The sequence below is a fragment of the Eucyclogobius newberryi genome, unplaced genomic scaffold (genome assembly GCF_026437365.1).
Source record: "Eucyclogobius newberryi isolate DKJ021-1_F unplaced genomic scaffold, fEucNew1.0.hap1 SCAF_19, whole genome shotgun sequence".
Lineage (NCBI taxonomy): Eukaryota > Metazoa > Chordata > Actinopteri > Gobiiformes > Gobiidae > Eucyclogobius > Eucyclogobius newberryi.
This window is the reverse complement of record NW_027315823.1, coordinates 7,038,986-7,060,791: the sequence shown is the minus strand read 5'-3', so window position 1 is coordinate 7,060,791 and position 21,806 is coordinate 7,038,986. Positions and strand designations below refer to the sequence as shown.

Genomic DNA, 21,806 nt, shown 5'->3' with positions numbered 1-21,806 from the left:
AGATTTTCGTCTTCTTCTGCGTCAGCTCGAACTGTCTTTCTCCGTCTTCATTTTGTCCCGTACACTGAGGGAACTATATTATGATAGATCAATGCACTTACACACGTGGAAACATGCTGCTCATGGGGACGAGCCGCACGCGGCTGCAGGTGAGCGGTAGGTGAGTTTTATGATTGATACGTGGCAGGACTAATTGGCAGTCCACGCCACGAGGAAATGAGACTCAGATTTGGGCCCAAAAAATTGTCCATTCAACCTTTAAGTTAATTTAGTTATTGACATATTTACATTGTGGTAAAAGAACGCGCTGCCAGCGATAATCCACCTGGAACTCGCTTTGTAACAAAATGTTTTTGAAATCGACACGTTTCGACTGCCACCCGTACGTCATTTTCAATCTGAAGGTACCAGTCTAAAGAGCGAGATCATTTATACCGTATTCTGTTAATTACAGCCACAAACTTTTCAGACCAAAACCCACCAAAATAACGGTATAACCAGCCCAGAACCCGCAACCTGTGCAATCTTTAATCAAGCAAGTTTAATTGATTCATATTTATTGCGTTATTTAACCTAATTAAACAAAAACATTCTGTTATTTACAGTGTCCACTTCCAAATTATCCCGCAATTCCCACTTTGGAACCCACATTTTTATTCATATTCTATTATATTAGTGTTTTTTCATTATTTTTATTGGAATCCTTCAATCTTTTCATGTTTGTTATTATTCATTTTGTTGACACATCACATTTGAAATGAAAAACTTCCCCCTTTTCACGCAACAAAATGAAACCCGCACCGACACGTTCATCCACGCGCCTTTGCCACACGACGCGTCACTCTTCCCAGTTTCCCGTAGGTCCCGTGAACGCACCGCGAGCCCTTCACGTCCCCGTCGCGTCTCACATGCGGCGTGTCCGTGCCACAGCGGGGCCAGAACGCATCGCACTCGTGCCACAACCTGACGTGTGCGCACACGCTCCGCTTTTACGCACGGGATTAACGACAGGATGCGGCGGCGGCTCGCGACGTCGACCGCGGAAGCCCTCGCCACTCTCGCCCGGCTTTGACACGCTCCGTGACGGCCGAACTTCACCCAGAAATGCCCGCGTCTCCTTCTATAACCAGCAGCAGCAGCAGCAGCCGTACGAGCAGCACCGCCGCGGAGGACACGCCGCAGCCGCAGACGGGAGCGCGGAGGAGACGCACCAGCAGCAGCAGCAGCAGCAGCACCACGGTCCCCGGCTCTCGCTGCTCCTGACGCCCGCTCCATGCCTCCGCGTCCCCGCCGCTCCCCGCACGCGTGTCCCCGTCTCCTTTGGGTCAGTCCTGCCGTGTGAGAAAGAGGAAGGAGCCGCGCGACAATGGCCACGCACCCGGGCGACTGCTGCGTAAAGGTGGCGCTGAGGTGAGAGTCGAACCCGCAGCCGCCGCCTCTCTTGTCCCCTTCTTTATCCGCACATTGCCGTATGTCTGTGCATGTTCGCGCGCCCCGTGTCGCGTTTGTGGATCTTTGGACTCTTGCGTTTCACGCGTCACCCCTGCGTGTGTCACCCCTGCGTGTGTGTGTGTGTCCCCGCGTCTGCCGTGCGTTTGCGCCGCCGCGGCACGTTTTAACGCCTCGCTGTCACCGCAGCCGCGGGTGGGGACAGTGCGCCGCGGCCGTGTCTGTCCACGCACGTGACACAAGTTCACGGCGCGTCTGGTTTCGCAGCCGCCGCGCCGCGTCCCGATCCGCAAGGTGAACGCGCGGGACAAACACGCGTCTCCCTCCGGTTTATTGTGACGCGCGCGCACGTCTCGCGTTGTTCGCAGCGGGTTCTTGCTGAGTCGCATCACAAAGAAACACGGGACGCGGGTGGGCTTTTTTCCCATCTCTTTTATTGCCTTTGTCAAGCGGGAGATAAACGCGACCACCGCGCGCGCGCTGCGGCTCGGGACGCGGAAAGGTGATTGTTTGAAACGGCCTCTCGCGGCGCGCGCGGGGCGTGACGGCGGCGTGGGGTTTGGCGTCACGCGCGTGTGTTTTGAGCTGGTCTTTATTTATAACTTATCCCAATTTGTGATATTTTATGAAAGACAATAAAATAATAATTGAATGAGAGGCGATTCGCACTTTTCCTCTTATTAATTGTAGAATATTCAAGATTGTACAGCTGTGTCAAGATAATAAGCGTCATTTTTAGTGAGAAGAAACATCACAATTTGACGATTTTTCACGATTATTGACCAATAACTGGCCTGCCACGAGCGTCTTATTTCTAGTGTGTTTTGATACTTTTGAAAACCAAATAATGAGTGAAATATTGTGACGATGGAGAATATTATCAACGAATTATATTATTGGTGAAATTCTGTTTGACATTTTGATTTAATAATGCCACTTTCTTCGTTATGAGCGGTCTTTTGGCTTCAGTTTAGCCCCGTTATTCATTCACTGGTGTTTTGGATTATAAATATGATGTAACTCCGCCTCCCGCTTATCTCCATGGAGATGTTATTGCTCTGGCTTAAATGTTCCGCAGTAAACTTGTCTCTGTCTTGCATTTTTAAATTACAGCTGTTTTTTGCATCATTATTTTATTTTAAACACGCATTCATACTCATGGAGACCAATGAGTTTAATGTTGTAATGTGGAACCTTCTGGGCAAAGGGCCTGGATCTCCGTGGAGACGAGCAGGTGGCGGACCCTCCTCTATAAAAGTTAGAAGTCGGTTATGGAGAATGTTGTTTTCCAGTAAAAGTACTACTACTTCAAATAATATCACTCAAGTTGTACACAAACATCCTCACGTAACAAATGTATATTAATTATCACATAAAAGTGATGGTTCATTGTAAACAAACACCAGCTGACGAATCGGAATTGGCATTTTTGGCAGTCGGGCCCACCTTATTACTATGTTATTACAATATTATTACCATGTTCTTACTCTATTATTAGTATATTTATCACTTTGTTATCACTATTATTACTATTTTCTTACTCTATTACTATGTTATTACTATGTTATTACTATGTTATTACTATGTTATTCACATGTAATACTCCATGTGCATAGGAAAAGCAGCCAGTACGCAGTACGTGTCAGTATACGTTGTATGTGGTTGTAAAAATATGGTCAAAGTACGTTAGCTTTATGCTAATGCTAACCATCCTCTTCATCCTGTAACTAACAGTGAAAAGTGGCTTTATTAAGGAGCCATTTGGAGGTCAGTTTGTGGTGCATTGATTGGTCCTGGAGGGGGGCAGCGGCCAGGCGGGGGTCTTTTTGGGGCACAGCTGATGTCCCCTGGCCCCTGGGGAGGTCTGTGACTCTGCAGCTCTTTGTGTTTGTGAGATCTGGAGGAGCAGAGGACACAGCTGGGGGGCTCCAACGCATTTATTGATTTAAGGTTTAAGAGGAAAGAGTTTGTTGAATGAAGAGCAAGTGAGGCTGCAGATACCGGCCTCTTCATCAGGATCACAGCGCAAAGTCCTGGTTTGGTCCTGTTCTAGTCCTGGTTTAGTCCTGTTCTAGTCCTGTTCTAGTCCTGTTCTAGTCCTGGTTTAGTCCTGGTTTAGTCCTGGTTTAGTCCTGGTTTAGTCCCGCTTTAGTCCCGCTTTAGTCCTGGTTTAGTCCTGCTTTTAGACCCGGTTTAGTCCTGGTTTAGACCTGCTGTAGTCCTGGTTTAGTCCTGCTTTAGACCCGCTTTAGTCCTGGTTTAGTCCTCCTTTAGTCCTGGTTTAGTCCTGGTTTAGACCTGGTGTAGTCCTGGTTTAGTCCTGCTTTAGTCCTGCTTTAGACTGTTTAGTCCTGGTTTGGACCCGGTTTAGTTCTAGGTTAGCCCTGGTTTTGTCCTCATGTGCCCCTGAGCATCAGAATGGAGTACCACTACTACTATTACCATTACTGTTACTACTGTTACTCCAGTTGCTATTACTATTACTACTATTACTACATCACTATAATACTATTACTATAATTACTACTATTGCTACTATTTCTATTGTTACTTCTATTACTACAATTACTACTGTTACTACATTACTATTAATACTAATACTATCATTACCACTATTACCTTTACCATTACTACAATTACTATGACTACAGTTACTATTGCTACTATTTTGATTACTATTATTACTACTACAGTCTCATGTTGAATCTAAGGCCCTCAGGCTTCTTTATGAGTTTTCTTTTTACTGTACAAACCCTTTTATAAACCCCATATAAACCCTTTATAAAGCCCATATAAACCCTTTATAAACCCCATATTAAACACGGGTTTAACCTGTGCTAAATGCACACACTTTCACTATAGTGACCATAGCTTCATTCTTCTATTTATGTTTTACAGCTCATGCTTTTTAATGTATAATACTATTACTACTATTACTACTGCCACTACTACTACTGTTATTGTTTTAGCTCAGTTATTTCTTGCTTGTTACATCCTTCAGTTTCCTCATACTCTTATCTTCTCCTTGTACACGCTGTACATGTGGTACACGTTGTACACGTGGTACATGTGTTACACTTTGTACATGTTGCACACGTGGTACATGTTGTACACGTGGTACACGTTGTACATGTGGTACACGTTGTACATGTGGTACACGTTGTACATGTGGTACACGTGGTACACGTGGTACATGTGGTACATGAGGCACACGTGGTACACGTGGTACATGTGGTACATGAGGCACACGTGGTACACGTGGTACATGTGGTACATGTGGTACATGAGGCACACGTGGTACACGTGGTACATGTGGTACATGTGGTACACATGGTACACGTGGTACACGTTGTAGACGTGGTACATGTGGTACATGAGGTACACATAGTACACGTTGTACACGTGGTACATGTGGTACATGAGGTACACGTGGTACATGTGGTACATGTGGTACATGAGGTACACGTGCTACATGAGGTACATGTGGTACATGTGGTACACATGGTACACATGGTACACGTTGTACACGTGGTACATGTGGTACATGAGGTACACATAGTACACGTTGTACATGTGGTACATGAGGTACACATGGTACACGTGGTACATGTGGTACATGAGGCACACGTTGTACACGTGGTACATGTGGTACATGAGGTACACATGGTACACGTGGTACATGTGGTACATGAGGTACACGTTGTACACGTGCTACATGAGGTACATGTGGTACATGTGGTACATGTGGTACACATGGTACACATGGTACACGTTGTACACGTGGTACACATGGTACACATGGTACACGTTGTACACGTGGTACATGTGGTACATGTGGTACACGTGGTACACATGGTACACGTTGTACACGTGGTACATGTGGTACACATGGTACACGTGGTACATGTGGTACATGTGGTACATGAGGTACATGTGGTACATGAGGTACATGTGGTACACATGGTACACGTTGTACACGTGGTACATGTGGTACATGAGGTACATGTGGTACATGAGGTACACATAGTACACGTTGTACACGTGGTACATGTGGTACATGTGGTACATGAGGTACACATAGTACACGTTGTACACGTGGTACATGTGGTACATGTGGTACATGAGGTACACATAGTACACGTTGTACATGTGGTACATGAGGTACACATGGTACACGTGGTACATGTGGTACATGAGGCACACGTTGTACACGTGGTACATGTGGTACATGAGGTACACATAGTACACGTTGTACACGTGGTACATGAGGTACACATAGTACACGTTGTACACGTGGTACATGAGGTACACATGGTACACGTGGAACATGTGGTACATGTGGTACATGAGGTACACGTGCTACATGAGGTACATGTGGTACATGTGGTACATGTGGTACACATGGTACACGTTGTACACGTGGTACATGTGGTACATGAGGTACACATAGTACACGTTGTACATGTGGTACATGAGGTACACATGGTACACGTGGTACATGTGGTACATGAGGCACACGTTGTACACGTGGTACATGTGGTACATGAGGTACACATGGTACACGTGGTACATGTGGTACACGTTGTACACGTGCTACATGAGGTACATGAGGTACATGTGGTACATGTGGTACACGTGGTACACGTGGTACACGTGGTACACATGGTACACGTTGTACACGTGGTACATGTGGTACACATGGTACACGTGGTACATGTGGTACATGAGGTACACATTGTACACGTGCTACATGAGGTACATGTGGTACATGTGGTACATGTGGTACATGTGGTACATGTGGTACATGTGGTACACGTGGTACATGAGGTACACATGGTACACGTGGTACATGAGGTACACATGGTACATGTGGTACATGAGGTACACATGGTACATGAGGTACACATGGTACATGTGGTACATGAGGTACACATGGTACATGTGGTACACGTGGTACATGAGGTACACGTGGTACATGAGGTACACATGGTACATGTGGTACATGTGGTACATGAGGTACACATGGTACATGAGGTACACATGGTACATGTGGTACATGAGGTACACATGGTACATGTGGTACACGTGGTACATGAGGTACACATGGTACACGTGGTACATGAGGTACACATGGTACAAGTGGTACATGAGGTACACATGGTACATGTGGTACATGGTTGAGTCTCTTGGAGGAGTTGGACGTTCGTAATAAAACAGACGGAGCACTTCCTGATCCTCGTCGTTTTTCCTCTTTTTTTGTGTGAGAAAGTCTGTATCAGATAAGAATAGGCCGAGTGTAGCGCTGCCATGTTCCTGTGCCATGTTCCTGTGCCAAGTTCTGTGCCCTCGGGCTCCTGCTTTAGATCTGTCTATCCCTCTGTCCGTCTATCTCTCTCTGTCTATCTTCTGTTTTCCCTTCTTCATCCTCTTTCTCCTTTTCTCCCTGTCCTCTTTCTCTCTTTCTCTCCCTTCTTTCCTCACAGTAGTTTTAAGGTCAAACCCCTCCCTCCCTCCTTTCCTCTCTCCCTCTCCTCCCTCTCCTCCCTCCCTCTTTCCCTCCCTCCCTCCCTCTTTCCCTCCCTCCCTCCCTCCTCTCCTCCCTCTTTCCCCGCTCTCAGCCCTTTAATGCCGACTTCCCTCGTTCAGACATTGTCCAGTGAAGATCTGACCCATCCAAACGGGTCAGTGAGTCTGAGCTGTGTAAGAACCACTTTGTGTTTCTCCCAACAAGCTACGGTCGCCCCGGATACGAACATGACTCAAATCTGGGTCAAATGCAGAGGATGAACGTACAATAAAGCCAACCATACCCTGTGCCTTGGAGAGGTGCAAAATCAAAACACTGAGGATAAAAACTATGACCTCAAAAAGACAAAGAAACGTCCAGTGTCATTTTATATAAAGTCATATTTCTGCACTTTTCTTTTGACCCATTGGCGTTCTGAGCGATATTTGGACCTGAAAAAGACGTTGACCGGTGCATTTCAGCCCCATTCCCGATGCATTGTCACAGCGTTGTTGAGATGACGCAAAACATTATCGATGACTTTGAATTTTAGATTTAATTTTGTCTGATTAAAAGCTAAATTCGATGTTCTTTCTACCTGGAAAGTCTGAACTCTGCAGTAGATCGACCTGAAACTTTGACTATTCGCAATGACTGAATCTGGATTAAAACCTGATTAAAGCTCCACCTTGTACTATTATTCTAACTGACACATTTAAAGGTGTTCCGTCTCCTCTCAGCGCTGGTGTTTTGTGTCGAGTGCATGTTTGAGCCTTTGACTGAATGTCCAGCCTCGCTCTGGGCATGCCCTGTAAACCTGTCACTCTCTCTTTATTTTTATCCATAGAAAGAACATTTCATTTTCAAATCGATCCCTTCTCCTCTGCTGGAGTCAAACCCTCTCAGACGCGTAGTGCACCTCAGGGCGGCTGTGACTGCCTCTTGTGACTGTCAGCTCAGGATCCTCAGGCTTGTATTTTAGGGTCTGCTTTGTTCATTGTTTCAAAAAACGCTGCCAGAAGGAATTTGTATTTTAGGCTCCTTTTGTGTGAACACGAGGTCGGACTTAACGGCTTCTCACCGGCTACGGAATCATTGGAATCAATCGAACTTGTACAGCTTTTTGTCCCACGTTAAAAGACACAGATTGTGCAGATGTGTGCTTGTTTTGTTGTTTACGAGGTCTTCTTCTCTGCTCCATCTCCTGAGCCTCAGAAAAATGTGTGTCAAAGGTAGAGATCCAGAGGTCTCCTGCGCCTCAAATCAGGTTAATTACAAGTGCACGCTTACATCGGCAAGTCGGGGTTGGGTAGCTTTTGTTTACTTCCCTCTGGCTGGTTGATGCAAAAGTTAAGTTCATCAAGATCATGTTTAAAGTTTAATAACGGTAAAAATAAAGCGTAGTATGTGTCCTTCGTAGATTCAGATGTTGGCTCTCTCCTCTGAAGGTTCTGGGCAGTTCTCTCTCCACTACAAGCGTCATGTGGCGGTGATACTGTTTCTGTTTGCTTGCCCCAGGGCAGCTGTGGCTCCAGCAGTGACTTGCCACCTCCAGAGCGTGAGAGCGACGGGCTAGTGCCAAAGTGGTGCTAACAAGTAAAAGTTAACAAGTGTGATGTTGATCTGAAGTGGTGGAGAGGTAGAGGGAGGGGCTAGGGGGGGACGGGGGACGGGTGGGACGGGGGACGTGGGACGATGGGGGGGTAAGTGGGCGAGCGGGGGGGAGTTTAACTGGACTTTAAAGGTGTTTGTTGTGCTCTGATTGTCCCGCGCCACTGCTGTCTGGCCTGTTTCCTGTAACTCTGGTCTGTGTGGGGCCTGTGGAGAGTGGTCTTTGGGGGGAGGTTTTTCACTGTTTGGAGCTTGAAACGTTCATGTAAATCAGCAGCAATGGTCAAAGCCAGTGTTTCCTATATTTACTTCTAGACAGAAAAAGTCTTACTTATCTTGTTTTTTAGACATTTCTACTAAATAAACGCTAGATAAGTATGATTATTAAGCTAATTTCCAGGACATTTTCTAAAACATTTTGTATTTTTGAGAAGGTGTTTTGTGCAGTGTAGTACAGTATATTGTACATTGTCCACAAAATTGTCAACACATTATCAACAAAATAAAAGTTGAAATATGTTGACTGAAGGCAACACACATACACAGCATATAGTTTTTTGACATTTTGATGTAATATTGTCACTGTCTTAGTTATTACAATGTCTTTTTGTGTGTGTTTTAGCGTCTGTTTGGTCCAGATTATGACTTATGACCTGCTAAACAAGCACAAAAATCACACACATCAGAGCATGTTTTAAGATAAGATGAGATAAGATTAGAGGGACACAACCCCATGGAGGAACATGGTTAAGAGGGACACAACCCCATGGAGGAACATGGTTAAGAGGGACACAACCCCATGGAGGAGCATGGTTAAGAGGGACATGACCCCATGGAGGAACATGGTTAAGAGGGACACGACCCCATGGAGGAACATGGTTAAGAGGGACACAACCCCATGTTTTAGAGGGACACGACCCCATGGAGGAACATGGTTAAGAGGGACATGACCCCATGTTTTAGAGGGACACAACTCCATGGAGGAGCATGTTTAAGAGGGACATGACCCCATGGAGGAACATGGTTAAGAGGGACACAACCCCATGTTTTAGAGGGACACGACCCCATGGAGGAACATGGTTAATAGGGACACGACCCCATAGAGGAGCATGTTTTAGAGGGACACGACCCCATGGAAACACAGGGACATTATTTCGGCCAATCATGGGGTTTGTTTGTGGGAGTTGTTATTTCGAACTCAAATCGGGTCAGAGGAAGTGTGACGGAGCAGCCGCCCAAAACCGCCTCAGCACTACTTCCTGTTCTATCTCTCTGTTCTCTTCTGTCTCTTCAGTCTCCTCTGTTTTCTTCTGTCTCTTCTGTTTTCTTCTGTCTCTTCTGTCTCATTAGGAGTAGAACCAGTATATCAAGTCTGTCCCACACCAACATGTTTGCTATAGTGATTATGATTATACACGGTTTTAAATTTGGAGTGAAAAATACTTCTTATGTGGATTTGAGCACAGACTTTTACTGTGAACTTCTGAAGTTTAGAAAAGACTTAAGATTAAAATGTGATTAATTACACAGACTAAATAAGCCCTAATCACAGCAGGTCTGACTGAACTTCTCCCATTGAAAATGTAACGTTTAGGTCCATTTATGATGCATCCATCCATCCATCCATCCATTTTCTACCGCTTGTTCCCTTTCGGGGTCGCGGGTGACTGGAGCCTATCCCAGTGACTTCGGGCCTTAGGCGGGGTACACCCTGGACAGTGGCCAACTTGTCGCAGGGCCAACACAGAGACATAGACATTACAGACAGTTCACTCTCACATTCATTCACTAGGGCCAATTTAGAGTCACCAATTTTACCTAACACATACATGTCTTTGGACGGTGGGAGGAAGCCGGAGAACCCGGAGAGAACCCACGGTAACACGGGGAGAACATGCAAACTCCACCCAGAGAGATCATGTGATGTTGGTCTGGTCCAGGAATCGAACCCATGATCTCCTTCTTGGGAGGCAAGAGCGCTAACCGCCTTTGCCACCGTGCACATGCATTTATGATGCATTATTGGTATTATAATGATTATTCATGAATTTCTGCTTTTATACGTTAGAGCAGTGGTTCTTAACCTGGGTTTGATCGAGGGGTTCAGTAGAGGTCAAGACACACATCCGACTCAGTCTTGGTACCAGCTTGTACCTAAAAGGGCCAAAAGGGCCAAAAGGACCAGGGAAATCGCCCAGAGTCTAACCTGTATCCAAACCCTTTTGGGATAAGACCTGTCCTAGGGCCTTGGCCCCAAAAGGGCTAAAAGGACCAGGCCAGAGTCCCAACAGACTAGCCTATATCAAAGCCCTCCTTTCTAGGCTAAGACTGGGCAATAGAATGGCCCCAAGAGGGCCAAAAGGACCACGGAAAAGGCCCTTGAGTCGAGCCTGTATCAAAGCCCTCCTTTTTGGGCTACGTTCTGGCATGTTTTTGTTTTTGTGTGAAAATGTTCTTTGAACACAGTGAAGTTGAATAAGCGGCTGCGAGCTCGAGACCAGTAAAATATACACCTATGTTTTGAATTTGAAAAAAATTCTTCTATTTTATTTTACCAATTACGAAGTGTTTGGTGAATGTGCTTCTGAAACTGGTGGGTCCAGTACCTCCAAAAAGGTTAAAGTGATGCTTCATATTTACTCAGGATGTCACTCCAGAAGCGCTCCTCTGAGTTTTTAATTATTTTTTTAATTATTATTATTATTTTTTGGGGAAAATCTATAAAAAATAAAATGAAGAAACAGGACCGAAGAATAGGACAAAAAATAATAATAATAATTATAGTAACAATTATGGTAATAATAATATTGATGATGATAATAATAATAATATTATTATTATTATTATTATTATTGTTATTATTATTATTATTATTATTATTATTATTATTATTATTATTATTATTATTATTATTATTATTATTATTATTATTATTATTATTATTATTATTATTATTATTATGTGTCCTCCCTTTCCTGTGATTGCCTCTGCGTTTTTAAAGTTCAGGTAGTGCTCCAGCTATCGCATTTAGCCTCATTCGACCTGCCCCTGATGAACCCGTCGATGATGAACTGCACCGTGGCGGTTTGCTGTCGCTGCAGAATGACTTCCTGTATCGCCTCTGCACTTCCTGTTCACTTCCTCACGTCGCAGTCAGTCACAGTCTTCACACGTTAGAGTTTGTTATGGCAAATCGACCTCTGACCCCTGACCTGTTGTTGTTCAGGGCGGAGCCATTTTGGAATCATTCTGTCTAATTGTCAGAAGTAATTTGCGTTTAGATTGGCAGTACGCTGTATGTTTTGAAACCTTAACTTGGTTCAGAATGTCTTTCTCTCTTGACTCTTTCTTCTCCTCTCTCCGCCCTCCTTCTCTCTCATCCCTCTCTCTCTCTCCCTCTGTTCTTCTTCTTCCCTTCTTCTGTGTTTTCTCCCCCTCCTCTTCTCACTCTCTGCCCACAGCTGCAGATGTGTGGACAGAATCCCCCGCTCACACAGAACAGCGCTTGTCTCTCTCCTCTCTTTCCTTCTCTTTACCCCTCCCACTCTTCTCTCTCTCTTCTCTCACCCTTTCTCTCCCGTTCTCTTCTCTCTCTCTCTCTCACACAGTATAACACTGGTTTGTCTGGCTGGCCTTTTCTCGTTCAGTCGATTAATCGGTCCAAGGTGTGTTATGGCGTTATCACATGTGCGCTGCTCTCGTCTTTCACCTGTAGTAAACTCCCTCTCTACCCTCTCTCTTTACCCCCTCTCTCTATTCTCTCTCTTTACCCTCTCTCTCTCGCTACTCTCTCTAGTTTCTCTCACTTTTTACTCTAAATCTTTACCCTCTCTCTTTTCTCTCTCTCTTTACCCTTTCTCTGTGGTTTGTCTGTATTTAAATGTTCTGTGTGGGATGAAAGGAGCTTCAGTTGTAACATTTGCATTTGGTTGTTATCAGGTCCATCGTATGTCACTGGCCTTTGGCTGGACAGACGCGCTTTTCTCTTCAGACTCGCACACTCAGACTCTGAGTCTGTATCTGAGTATTATCTGTTTTCACTAAAGTCTCTGTTAGAAATGGACTACTCTTTGGTTGAACTCACCTCCAGGTTAAGCTGCGCAAATTACATTGTATCGAGGAATACATTGGACTTGTTTAGGATTTTCCTCAATAATAAACTTAAATAAACCTTAATTTGGTTGATAACGTTGGACTAGTTGACCCCTAAAATAATTGATAGGTAGTTGCATAATTATTAATTTACTCACCACTTGATTTAAACCTACTTTATTCTGTATTTTCATTTGACTTTACGCAGGATTTATTGCTATGCTAAATGATATTATTGAAACTACTTTACACTTGACATTATAAAGCAGGAACATGCAGTAAACCAGTTTGTGTGCAGTATACGGTTAAGGAAGTTAGTTATTCAACCCGCTATAGTTCAAAATACAAATGATGTATTATTTACGTCATTTTATCTCTTTTCTACAATCAATATATGGACGTTTTCTTGTCTAACTGCAGCTCAAATTAATAAATGATAAGTTGATCCTTATTGTGACAAGATAAGGAAGAAAGGAACGCATTATTGTGTTATTATTGTGTCATTATTGTGTCATTTTTGTGTTATTATGGCATTATTGTGTTATTATTGTGGCATTATTGTTGCATTATTGTTATTATTGTGGCATTATTGTGGTATTATTGTGGCATTATTGTGTTATTATTGTGGCATTATTGTGTTATTATTGTTGCATTATTATGGCATTATTGTGGTTATTGTGGCATTATTGTGATAATTATTATTGTCATCATGGTGTTATTGTCATTATGGTGTTATTATTGTGTTACTATTGTTATTATTGTGTTACTATTGTGTTATTATTTTGTTATTACTAAGAACTAAAGTGTTTTGTTGTCAGTCCATTAATGTTGTTTTTGGTCGACCAGAATTGGCTGGACGGTAGAAAGTACAAGACCTGGAGTGAATCGTGAGTTAAATGTGCATTTTCACACATAAATACACTGTTTTCTAGTGCTTTTTTGTTTTAAATAGTTTCCTTTTGCGTGAGCTCGTGTGCAGTTGGGTTCAGATGGTCAGATATTAGAGATACTGAATTGTTTTGAGAGCCACTGCCCCCTTCAGGCGACTAATCGATCAGCAGAGCGCGCTTTTAATGGACTTCAGCCGTACTGGGTCTTTGCTTTTAGAGTCTGCATTGTTCTCCCTGTGTCTGTGGGTTTAATGTGGGTCGAATATGGGTCAAATATGGGTCAAATGCACAGCAAGAGGACACATAGAAGTGAGATATATTGATTAATGCATTATGTGAATTAATAGCTAAATCTGTTAAAATGTTCCTCGGTCGAACGACTCATTGAACTGAAATGCAGTTAAGATAAATATGTTTTGAACTTTGCTAACAAATAAAAAAATATAGAAATAATTTTTTTTAGAAAATACATTAAAAAAATTGCACATTTTTTAGGTTTAAAATTTCACTTTCTGTATGTAATCGATGACATCGCTCTAGCAAATTTCCCAGAATCTCATCTAATGTTTGTTTTATTTGACGAATAAAAATACACGAGAGCCACTTTATTTTGTTGAATTCATGTTTAGAAAGTCACAAAAGTTGTTTCTTTTGTGTACATTCTGCATAAACTTTGACTGGAATGATTGTCCCTGATCTGATGTCACTTCTTGTCCTTTTCTACAGATTTGTTGATGTTTTCTCCACAAATACCTGCTCGATTGGAGTAAAACTATAACTTATTTGTACAACAGGTACAAACACACCAAATAAAGTCAAAATTAGAAAATCGTAATAACCTGTCATAGGCACTTTAATAATAGAAGTTGCAGTATACTCTTATTTGTGGATAATGTTACAGTTCATTCACATTACATTTCTGATAAGTTGCCATAAGATTTATCCAAAAAAATGTATTGATTTTCATCAGAATTGTCCAACCCCAAAAATATACAAACGCACCGATGTTAAATGTGTCAAATGTTAATCAAGCAACAATTGTCCTGAATTTTCATCACATTTTCAGTCGCATTCAACACTTTAACACTTTTATTTCAAATTCCCACATTGAACTTGAAGCATCCGCGAGCTCGAGACAATGACCACGTCCATCTGCTCCATAATCACCTCGTCGTAAGCGGCTTACGCTGAGCTCGCGTTGACACCTGAGCGACGTCATGACAACAAACGGACTCGTGTTCACGTGGTTACGCAAACGTTTGTGCAGATAAGATAAGATAAGATATTCCTTTATTGTCCCACATGGGGAAATTTCATTGATGCAACGCAGGTAGATACAGAGGTAGATACAGAAGAACAGATCACGTATAGGAAGTTTGAAAAACACTCTCAGTAGAAGATCTCTTATAGACCATGTCAAACTTTGCGTTTTTCTTAGGATGACCGCCGGGATAACGTGACGATCTCCGGCTAAGACGACGATACTCCGCAGTTTCATGAGTTCTTCCTTTGTGTAAACACGCACCGGTGCCGATTCGTGCTTAGATTGTATCACGACACTTTGGGGAAAGTCTGGAGTCTCATCGATTCCAGGAAAATGGCAGAAGAATCAGGAAACATTCTTTTAATAATGATCGTCTTGTGGTTCAGCTGCTCGAGAATGTCGTAAACCGCAAATGAAAGAAAATTAAAGATTTCACTGTTGTTTCGTCACAGTCTCGATAATCGTGAATAATCGTTAAATCGTGATGTTTTTTTCTCTCAAGAATCATAACACTAACATTTTATATCGTCACATCCCGGTCCAATATATATTTTAATTTTTTTCCTATTTTGCAAACTAAAATATTTGACAACATATGTGCCACAAACTGAACAAAATCTTTGGTTACGGTCACAAAATGCTTCACTTTTGCAAATATACCGTATTGTCTGGACTATAAGTCGCACCTTTTTTCATAGTTTTGGTCGGGGTGCGACTTATATTTATATTTGTACTTATATACCAGCGACTTACATGTGATATTATTTGTTATTTTCACACTTGCAACCGCATTTCATACTCCAGTGCGACTTATATATGTATTTTTCTTCTCTATTATGCATTTTTTGGCTGGTGCGACTTATACTCCGGAAAAAAAACAGTAAATGCAACTCTAAATATGCGACGCTGAATATTGAGAAATGTTTAAAATTCGTATAATAATTCAAATTTAAATTCAAATTTCTGTTCGTCCCGCTCGCTGAAGACGACGTATTTAAATGTGTGCTGTGTAACTTTACCACCTGCGCGTCTCCATGGCGATAGATCAGTTTCATGTGGACCATTCCAGATGAAGTATTTACTGCGCATATGAATGATAAAAGTAAAAAATAAAGCGTTCCATTGAATATTTCGTGTTATTTAACGACATTTAAACGGTGTCGCTGTGTCTTCTGTCCACTGCAAAATGCTTTTAACCACATTTAATCATTCATTGAGTTAATTGAATAAAGTCTGGATTATGTTCTTCACCATCTGCCGCCCATTGTCCGACACTGAAACAAACTGAATACTTCCATTATTAAGTTAAGCCAGACACGCATGACAAAACATGAAAACATTAAATGATTGAGATATAAAAGAGGGATAAAAGAACATTACTAATTAAAAATAAATATATATATAAAAAATGAAATTAAATAAATACAATTCATAAAATGTATAAAATAAATAAAATTAGATATAAAAGTACAGGGGAGCATTTAATATCACATACACAATGAAAATTTATTTTATTATAATTAACTAAACCTTTTTGCTTTCCTAAATTTTTCTATAATTTCGATTTTTAAAATTGTATTTAATTTTTTGGGGTGTTTGATTGTTGAAGAATTGTTTTATATTGGTAGAAGTGTTGTTTGTTGTTTTGTCTTGCCGTCTGATCTTTAGTGTGAAGCACGTGACGCTGTAGCGGCCCAAACAGAGCTAACCTCATTGAGGACGCGCCGCCGATGCAAAACAATGGCACTCTCCCTGAACACGGCCCGTGCTCCGTCCTCGCCGTCTGTCACAGAGACGAGGACCAGGCTAATTGGGCGGCTCCTCCCCCTCATCCCCCATGTCCGAGGGGCCAGAGGGGCGAGAGGGGCCAGAGGGGGGAGAACAGAACAGCCATCATTAGTCAGAACCATCAATTATTTTCACATTAGTTCTTATTATTGAGTCAGGAAGTTTCAATCTTTTTTTACCAAACGTGTCCAAACCTTCTGTCACCAAGGGCCACATAGTGAACCATAAAGGGCCAGGCCACATGGTGAACCATAAAGGGCCACATAGTGAACCATAAAGGGCCAGGCCACATTGTGAACCATAAAGGGCCAGGCCACATAGTGAACCATAAAGGGCCAGGCCACATAGTGAACCATAAAGGGCCAGGACACATAGTGAACCATAAAGGGCCACATATTGAACCATAAAGGGCCACATATTCAAAAAGGGCCACATAGTGAACCATAAAGGGCCACATAGTGAACCATAAAGGGCCACATATTGAACCATAAAGGGCCACATAGTGAACCATAAAGGGCCACATAGTGAACCATAAAGGGCCACATAGTGAACCATAAAGGGCCACATAGTGAACCATAAAGGGCCACATAGTGAACCATAAAGGGCCACATATTGAACCATAAAGGGCCACATATTCAAAAAGGGCCACATAGTGAACCATAAAGGGCCACATAGTGAACCATAAAGGGCCACATATTGAACCATAAAGGGCCACATATTGAACCATAAAGGGCCACATATTGAACCATAAAGGGCCACATATTGAACCATAAAGGGCCACATAGTGAACCATAAAGGGCCACATAGTGAACCATAAAGGGCCACATAGTGAACCATAAAGGGCCACATATTGAACCATAAAGGGCCACATAGTGAACCATAAAGGACCAGGCCACATATTGAACCATAAAGGGCCACATATTCAAAAAGGGCCACATATTGAATCATATTTGAATTCGAGGCCAATGGTCAGCACATTGACCTTTGACAGAGCCAGTGTTCCTTTAAAAGGCCTGGAACATTCTTAGACCTGGATCACGATGCTGTTAATGAGATTACTTGGATTATTTGGAACAATTCCTGGTCCGATTTTGGCCCCGGGGCCATAGATCCAACATCCTGATAGTAAAATAAACCTCAAGCGGAAGTGTTTTCTTTTTTTATCCCGCTGTTAATTTCAACGTAACTTTCATCCAAAAAGTGTCAGTAGTGGGGACGTCACGATATCAAACTTTAGCGTTACGACGATTGTGAGAAAAAACATGACGATTATTCATGATTATCGAAATTGTGGCCAAACAACAGTGAAATCTTTCATTTTCTTCCATTCCGGTGGTCTGACATGTTTCTATTCTAACATAGAAACATGTCAGGTTTCTACCGGCTTTAAACCGGCTTAGACCGGCTTTAAACTTTCTGAAAGACGAAATACAGTTAAATGTGACAAAAACAGCCAGATAAATAACAGTTATTCACATTTTGGTCTATTTTTTGGGCTGTATATTGAACACATTTTGACTGGAGGAGGGGGAGGAGAAGCAGGGGGTAGAGGAGGAGGAAGAAGAGGAGGAGGAAGAGGAGGAAGAGGAGGAGGAAGAGGAGGAGGAAGAAGAGGAGGAGGAAGAGGAGGAGGAAGAGGAGGAGGAAGAGGAGGAGGAAGAGGAGGAAGAAGAGGAGGAAGAAGAGGAGGAGGAAGAGGAGGAGGAGTGACCCAGAATCAGGCTCAGCGACGCGGATTGATGCTCATTTCAATACCCTGATCCGATGGGCCGCTTCCACGCGGCTTTACACGTTATGTGAGGAAACGAGACCCGGAGCTGCGTTTGGAAGGCCGGACGTCACGATGGGGGTCGTTTTGCGTTCGCCGACCCCCTGAAGCCCCCCGTCCCGCTCGCCATCGATGCAGTATTTGTCCCGCTCGTCCTTTAAAAGTAGTGTAAACGATACTTCCGTCCCGTCGTCCTCCGGTGCTTGAATGTAGGTCTCTTTGTGAATGGGCGGAGCCTCGGGGCAGGTCGCTTCCCCTCGTCCTCTGTCTCGTCCTCTGTCCCGTCTCTGTCTGTCCCACTTTTCATGCGTCGGCGAGAGAGAAACGTGAACCCAAAACCCGTCAAAAGGCTTTAATTGCCTCCTCGTTATGACCCGAAGTGAAGTGCTGGAGAAGTTCATGGTTTAAAACGGCGAAAACGAGACGTGTGTTTGGTTTATGTCACATTTAAAGCGCCCCCTACAGTTCGGAAGACTCGTTGAACTAAAATGCAGCAAGATAAATATATTTGGAATTGGCTAAAAATTTGAAAAATTAGAATTGACTAAACATTTGAAAAATGTCATCACAGAATAGCAAATTTTTTAGGTTTAGAATTTCACTTCCTGTTTGTACTTGATGACATCACACTAGGAAATTACCCAGAAAACACTGGGCCAAAACTCATCTCATGTCAGTTTTTTTTAATTTGACAAATAGAAATAGGTGAGAGCGACTTTATTTTGTTGAATTAATGTTTAGAGTAAAAAAAGCTGTTTCTTTGTGTAAATTATGCATAAACTTGTGTGTGTGATGTCACTTCCTGTCATTTTCTACAGATTTTTTTTACGTTTTCTCCACAAATACCTGCTTGAATGTTGTAAAAATATAATTTGTATGTACAACAGGTATAAACACACTAAATAAAGTCAAAATTAGACAATCGTAAAAACCTGTCATACGTCCCTTTTTAACCTCGCTTTATTCACATAAAATCAGTTTGTTTGTTATTTAAATGGAGAGGTGGTCTTATCGCGCAGTCGTGCTTCAAACGCCGCGTCTCGTCAGGTTTTACCATCCCTCCTCCTCCTCCTGATGCCGATGGGCACTTGACTCCGCTTGTTCCCGTTTGGATGTGTGTCGCCTCCTCTTGTGTACCCGCCCGGGCGTCAAACCCGTGACCCTGCCGTCGTGAGTCATTAGCTCTGGGTCAGCACTCCTCCGATGTGATTCGATAGCTTCACGCTAGTCGAGCTTTTTCAGCTTCATTTGGTTTCGATTTCCTTTTCCTGGCGGGGCGGTTGTAGCGATAAATGGGGAGGGAGCGGGTGAAGGCATTCGGCAAATTCATGTTTTCATATGTTCATTTATTGATCCCCGGCCGTGGCTCTGATGTAGTCGATAGATAGAAAAGTTTAAGGCCACGCTGCGCCATAACATCTCCATGGAAACAACCCTCCACCAGAAATTATACGTTTTAGACACACTCAGATTGTCTTTTATTTAGCTTTTTTTTTTGTATGTAATCTTTTCAATTAATTTTAATAAATATACAATAAAACGAGAAACGGGACAAAAGAGATGAAAAAAAAAAAAAAACTTAAAAAAATAATAATAATAATACAAAAATAATATAAAAATACAAATAAAGAAATAATACTAATACTAATACTACTACTACTACTACTGCTGCTGCTGCTGCTGCTGCTGCTGCTGCTGCTGCTGCTGCTGATGATGATGATGATGATGATGATGATGATGATGATGATGATGATGATGATGATGATGATGATGATGATGATGATGATGATGATGATGAATTTGGACTGGCTTTTTAATAAATAAAATCTTAATTGTACCTAAATTACACTTTTAATGATAAACCGGATCCCAGTAATTCACAAAAAGATGTTTAGTATTTCTAAGTTTGTGCCACTGAAAAAGAAACCGTAACCCTACTTTAGCCTGATCCGGATGTTTTTTTCTTTGTGTAAATTCTGCATAAACTTTGACTGGAATGAGTGTCGCTGGTGTGATGTCACTTCCTGTCATTTTCTACAGATTTTTCAACTCTTTTCTCCACATATACCTGCTCGATCGGTGTAAAACTATAATATATATGTACAACAGGTACAAAGACACCAAATAAAGTCAATCATAAAAACCTGTCATGCGTCACTTTAATATTCACGCCATTTAGTCCAATAATAAAAGAATACTTCGTTTATTTAGTGCCACCTCTCGCCTCATTAACATAAGAGCGTTTTTAATATGTTGAAAGAGCGACGCGACTTTTTAAATCTATTTCTTTTAAATCAATGCGGAAGTAGAAGAAGACGGTAATTAGCACTCCTTAACGAGACGAGAGCGTTCAGTTAATTAGACTTTTGTCAACGTCTGGGGGAAATCTAGCAAATTTGGAAACGAGTCGCACCGAAACGACAATAAATTTAAATATTGTCCAGATAATCCGTCTAAAGTATTAAAGCTACAGACACTAAAATGTAATCTAATGCACAGAAAAATGGTACAACAATTATTTACAGTAAATAAAAAAAGATTTTATTTAAAAATAATGAATATTTAATGAACCATTATATGCACTTTTCTGTTTGGATTATTGTGTAAAATATGGACATTTGGAACCAACGGGACAAATCTCAAGTCTCTGCAGTGTTTGTCCTCTTTTATCCGTTCATCTCTTTACCTCTGGGCCTCTCCAGTTTCTATCACATTCTCTCTCCTCACCCTTTACCTCCCTCCTTTACTTCCTCTCCCTCCTTTTTAGGCGTAAACCTCGTTATCCAGTTAGAAATGTTCCAAAATGTGCTTGAAATGTGCAAAAATGTAACTTTATGACGATTATTTCAGCTGTTGATTAGTCTTCTCCCCCTTTTCTCCATCACGCCTCCCCTCCTCTCTTCTTTGTGCACCTCCCTCTTCCCTCCTCCCTCCTCCCTCCTCCCTCCTCACTCCCTCCTCCGTCTCCACGAGAAACCCGGCTTATCTCTTGTCTTCCACTTTCCTCTCTCTCCTCCCTTTTTGACTCTTTTCTAGCCTCATCCTCCTCTCCTTCGACCTCTTTTCTCTTTCTCACTCCTCAGTTTATTTCCTCTCTCTCTCGCTCTCGCGTTTTCCCTCCACAATCTTTCCTGACCTCTTTCTCTCACTTGTCCCTCCTACCATCCTCCCTCTTCTCTCATCTCCTTCCTTTTTAAACCTTTTCTCCTCTCTTCCGTCCATGCTCCCTCATGTCTGCTCTCTCCTTTCCCTTTTCCTCCCTCCTCTCTCCTTCTCCTCCCTCTTCTCTCACACTTGTCTTATTCCTCTTTCATCTTCGTCTCTCTCCCTCTCTCTCTCCCTCCTTCCTCCCCCTCTTTCCATGAGAAACTTGACTTTAAACCTTTTCTCTCCTCTTTCCTCTTTCATGTTTCTCTCTCTCTCTCTCTCTCTCTCTCT

At 42.5% G+C, this 21,806-nt stretch overlaps 1 protein-coding gene across 1 annotated transcript in view; it reads left to right on the top strand.

Annotated features, from left to right (window-relative positions):
- Window positions 1-1,249: 1,249 nt before the first annotated feature.
- Window positions 1,250-21,806, top strand: part of kif21b (kinesin family member 21B) — an 85,187-nt gene continuing 64,630 nt past the window's right edge. The window contains exon 1 of the mRNA XM_072451534.1: window positions 1,250-1,410. Within this exon, the coding sequence (XP_072307635.1) occupies window positions 1,367-1,410 (44 nt within the window). The 5' untranslated portion in view covers window positions 1,250-1,366. The remainder of the gene's footprint in view (window positions 1,411-21,806) is intronic.